At 45.6% G+C, this 4,226-nt stretch overlaps 1 protein-coding gene across 1 annotated transcript in view; it reads left to right on the top strand.

The window, feature by feature from the left end:
* Galnt14 (polypeptide N-acetylgalactosaminyltransferase 14) overlaps positions 1–4,001 on the top strand; it is a 286,185-nt gene extending 282,184 nt beyond the window's left edge. The window contains exons 14-15 of the mRNA XM_028778972.1: positions 2,025–2,144; positions 3,420–4,001. Of these exons, the coding sequence (XP_028634805.1) occupies positions 2,025–2,144; positions 3,420–3,578 (279 nt within the window). The 3' untranslated portion in view covers positions 3,579–4,001. The remainder of the gene's footprint in view (positions 1–2,024; positions 2,145–3,419) is intronic.
* The last annotated feature ends 225 nt before the right edge of the window (positions 4,002–4,226 follow it).

Genomic DNA, 4,226 nt, shown 5'->3' with positions numbered 1-4,226 from the left:
AGAGAGAGAGAGAGAGAGAGAGAGAGAGAGAGAGAGAGAGAGAGAGAAGCAAGTAGAAGGGCTTTTGTGGTGGCTGCCTGTTCATATGTCCTTCCAGCCCCTTAGAGTGGCTTTCTCAGACCCTGGCCCAGGTGTAGATGAGTGTGCCCTTCTCTAGAGGCATTCCTGAATGTAGAATCTCGTGTATCAAGAGACCCTGTTCCTGTTACTTGCCTAGAAGCACCTTAGGGTGCTAAAATCAGAAGACTGACAAGATGTGTTTTTAGAAACTGTGATGTGTTGTAAGTTGCTGTGTTTAATCCCTTAATGCTTTTAGCACAAATAATATAACACCACGTATTGAGGTTATCATATGATAATGACGGGATTTATTTTTGAAATGTTAATTTGTGTCTCCCTGTGGGCTTCAGAGCAGTAACTCATTTTGCTCCCATCGCTGACTTAAGCCTTATTTTCAGGGGAGTATAAAAATCTAATAGATTTCAGGCCAGTGGTCCTATGGGCCTACAAATAGCTCCCTGAAGCTCTGTCCTTGGGCCTAGCCCTTACATTGTTCTCTTTCCCACAAGAAATATCCTTAGTCCCAAATACAGATTACCATTCTAGATGACCTGCCCAATGCCACAGACCAGTCTCAAGACCCTCGTGGACTTCATTCATGCCTGGATTTGGCCTCTCAAATAGATTGGGTCACTATTACACACATCTAGAGCCAAAGGGGACCATTTAGGGAATGCCTGTACTCAAAATACAGGCTAGAGGTGGGAAGAAAAGGAAGCAGACAGCCTAGAAGCCAACACTAAGTATGTCCCAGGGTCTGGAGTGACATACATGAGACAAGGTCCTGTATACTGTTGTCTTAACTCCTGTAACATGTAATAGCACGCCAGGAGGATGTCAGGTCCTGAAGAAGACAAACCAGAGAGAATAGCATCATCCCTAATATGTTATGGGAGTTGAACTGAGAGTACGAATACAGGGGAAACACTTCAGGGACACTGGCCCTTAGAACTTAGAAAGTTGTTTGCTCTCCATCAGCATAGGCCAAGAAGGAGCTCATGAATGGTCTGGTCCAAATATGGAAGGTCACTTTGTGCACAGGGATGTGATGGAGCAAAGCTACAGTCCTTGGTGGATTCCTCTCTGAAACCTCCCTTGGAGACTCTAGTCATGAATCATCTTCACTGCATGATGAAGGAAAAGGGCAGTTATCACCTCTTCCACAAACTGAGAGAAAATCTCTTTGTCATCTTGGCAGCAATTACATCCTCACTTGCTGTCTCCCAGCTTAAGAACTAGAGAGTGCTCGGGCTTGTTAACCTGACAATCTGGCATGTAGATGTCTTCTGATGACCTCACAGAATGCCCATTTTCTTCGATTGATCAGAACTCAGATTGTTGATCTAGTTTCTCTGTTTCTTCCCCTGCAGGAATTGAGGGTGTGCATAGTCTCTTAAGTAACGTTATTTTTTTGTACCTTTCTTCTTTACCTCCTAACTCATCTTCCAACTCTTTACAACTCTTTACAACTTGGGTGTTTCCTTTCTCTCTACCCTTCTGTCTACCTCTTACCATAGCTTTCATGCTCTCAACGCACTGACTTCAAAGAAAAGGGAGCATTCTAAAGACAGCTGGGGCAGAGGGTAGCCTGTCAGGTAGCTGTTTGAAGTGTTAAATGTCAGGAACAACTCCTAAGGAGAGACATTGTCTACAAGCAGACTCTGGAAACCATATAGCTCTGCTGCTGCCCAGAGTCAGAATTATTCTGCAACTTCCAGCAACCTCCCGCATGCCCATGGACTAGGACCCAACATGGGTATGGGAACTGAGACTTCATGACAGTATCCACTCTTAGCTTTTGTCCTTTGAGTAGCATTCTAGTAGATGATCTTGTTAATGACCATTACTTTCAGGAACCCATGGAACTTCTTCTCCATCTGTATGGGTCATCATACATAGGGATGGTGGTACCACATAGATGGTGGGTTTCCCCACTCCTAAGTAAATCTTCCTGCTCTCCTCAGGTGTGGGCCTTCACATACACCCAGCAGATCATCCAGGAAGATCTGTGCCTGTCTGTGGTCACCCTGTTTCCCGGTGCCCCAGTGGTTCTTGTTCTGTGCAAGAATGGGGATGAAAGGCAGGTGAGTGCTGGGCAGGCCAGGGGTAGGAGTAGGATTGAAAGTAGCCAACCTCCATCATGTAACGGGTGGGTGTACGTCTTCTCTAGACAAGAGAAAACAGGAGATATTGAAAGATGAAGAATTAATAAGCAAGAAATCCTTCCAGTCAGAGTCAGGGATAGGAATCCCTCAACAGTGTTGGTAATAATGGCTATGTTGGTCCCAATGATCAGTGAATACCCGAAAGCCTGCAGAATTAGGTAATCTTATCAGGCCTACTCACTTTGTTTGAGCCATCACTGCTACCTGTCAGTAGTGTCGCCATGCACACTGTTCCTCTAACAGCAGGAACTAGGGATGTGCTCAGTTTCCTCCCCACATAGGAGAGACTGAGGTTCAAGTCCCAAGTATGAGTGTGGCATATGGTGGGTCACTGTATCTTCCAGAGATTTCTCCTTCCCACTCTCCAGAGGAGGGCTTCTATATCCCAAAAGAACTGTGCAGAACAACTATTTGTGACAGTCTTTATGAAGTACAGAGCTCAGTATCTAGGCGGCCTATGTGCTAATTCCTCTAACCTTACCACACATGAGAGAGTCAAGGAGCACTGCCCAAGACCCACCTTTCTGTGGGCTCTCAGCAGAGACACATTTTGAAGAAGTCCCCTGCTGTCATCTTCAATACCCCATCTTTTTCTTCTCTAACTTCTTCTTAAGGGAAGGTGAAGACCATGGAGGATATTGTTTTTTGTCTTCTCCTATGTCTAACTCAGTTCACATTTTCTATCCTGTTGCTTGAAAAGCTATTACCTCCTCATGAGTTTCCCTGTGAAACATTGATTTCGCTTTTAAATTGTTTTAATATCTGTTTTTTAAAAGACTTGGACTGGAGAGATGGTTCAGTGGGTAAAGGTACTTGCAACCAGGCCTATCCACCTGGGTTTAATCCCGGGAAATAATTGCAGTGGAAAGAATAAGCCAATTCTGACAAGTTGTGTCCTGGCCTACACACACACATACACACACGCAAAGCATGCATGCTTACAAATACACAAAGACAAATAAGTAAATAAATATGAATTTAAAATGTAATGAAAAAAAAACCCTAATGCAGGTCAGAACAATTAGTGGCATTTTACTTCCTTCATGAGACCATGAAATCATGTCTCTGACTGTCTCTGGCTGTCCATAGGTGGTGTCACCCATTCTGGTGATGCCTGAGTGCTTTATATTATTCTTAGAACCCATGGCCTTAGCCAGCAAAATGAGCCCTTCTCTCTTCCCTCTATCCCCTCAGCAATGGACCAAGACTGGTGCCCGAATTGAGCACATAGCATCTCACCTCTGCCTGGACACAGACATGTTTGGTGACAGCGCTGAGGATGGCAAGGAAGTCGTTGTCAACCCTTGTGAGTCATCGCTCATGAGCCAGCACTGGGACATTGTAAGCTCATGAGGACCCTGGGTGCATCCAGCTGTGGACCAGGAATGATGCTTCCCTGGACCGGACCAGACCAAACTGGAACCCAGGCTGTGAACAGCCCATGACTGTACCAGATGTCCTTGACTGGAGGGAGAGCAAAGGCCCCCAGGATAGGAGCAACTGTCTCAGGGAAGATGGAGGAAAAGGTCACAAACCAACCGGGCTCAGCAACACCCTCATGTGTGCAATATTATGAAGGGCCAGTCCTGGCCAGGTTTTCTAATTGGGACCTGGAGATGGAGATATGATGGGAAGTGTTTGTTGTACCCTTTCTAACAAAACAAGGCCAGAAAGAAAGGCTGTCCTTGTCACTGTGCCAGGACCACGTTGAGAGATGCAGAATAGAGATGGTTTTCAGAACAAATAAAGCTAACATTGGGAGTTGTCCTTTGATAACTCATGCTGCTTCTTCAGCTAGCTCGGCACCTAACCCGAGCTCCCCTCTGGATTAGGGTGGGATGTCTTGTGGTAGAATGGATGAAGAAGACAGGAAGATGGAAATCTTGTGCCCTTATCCTAGGTTACCAGCTACAAGCTATGTGATCTAAAGAAGATACTTCAAGGGGCTGGTGAGATGGCTCAGTGGGTAAAGGTGCTTGCCATTCAGCCTGATGACCTGAG

The sequence above is a fragment of the Grammomys surdaster genome, unplaced genomic scaffold (genome assembly GCF_004785775.1).
Source record: "Grammomys surdaster isolate TR1022 unplaced genomic scaffold, NIH_TR_1.0 343, whole genome shotgun sequence".
Taxonomy (NCBI): Eukaryota; Metazoa; Chordata; class Mammalia; order Rodentia; family Muridae; genus Grammomys; species Grammomys surdaster.
This window is presented reverse-complemented; position numbering and strand designations above follow the sequence as displayed.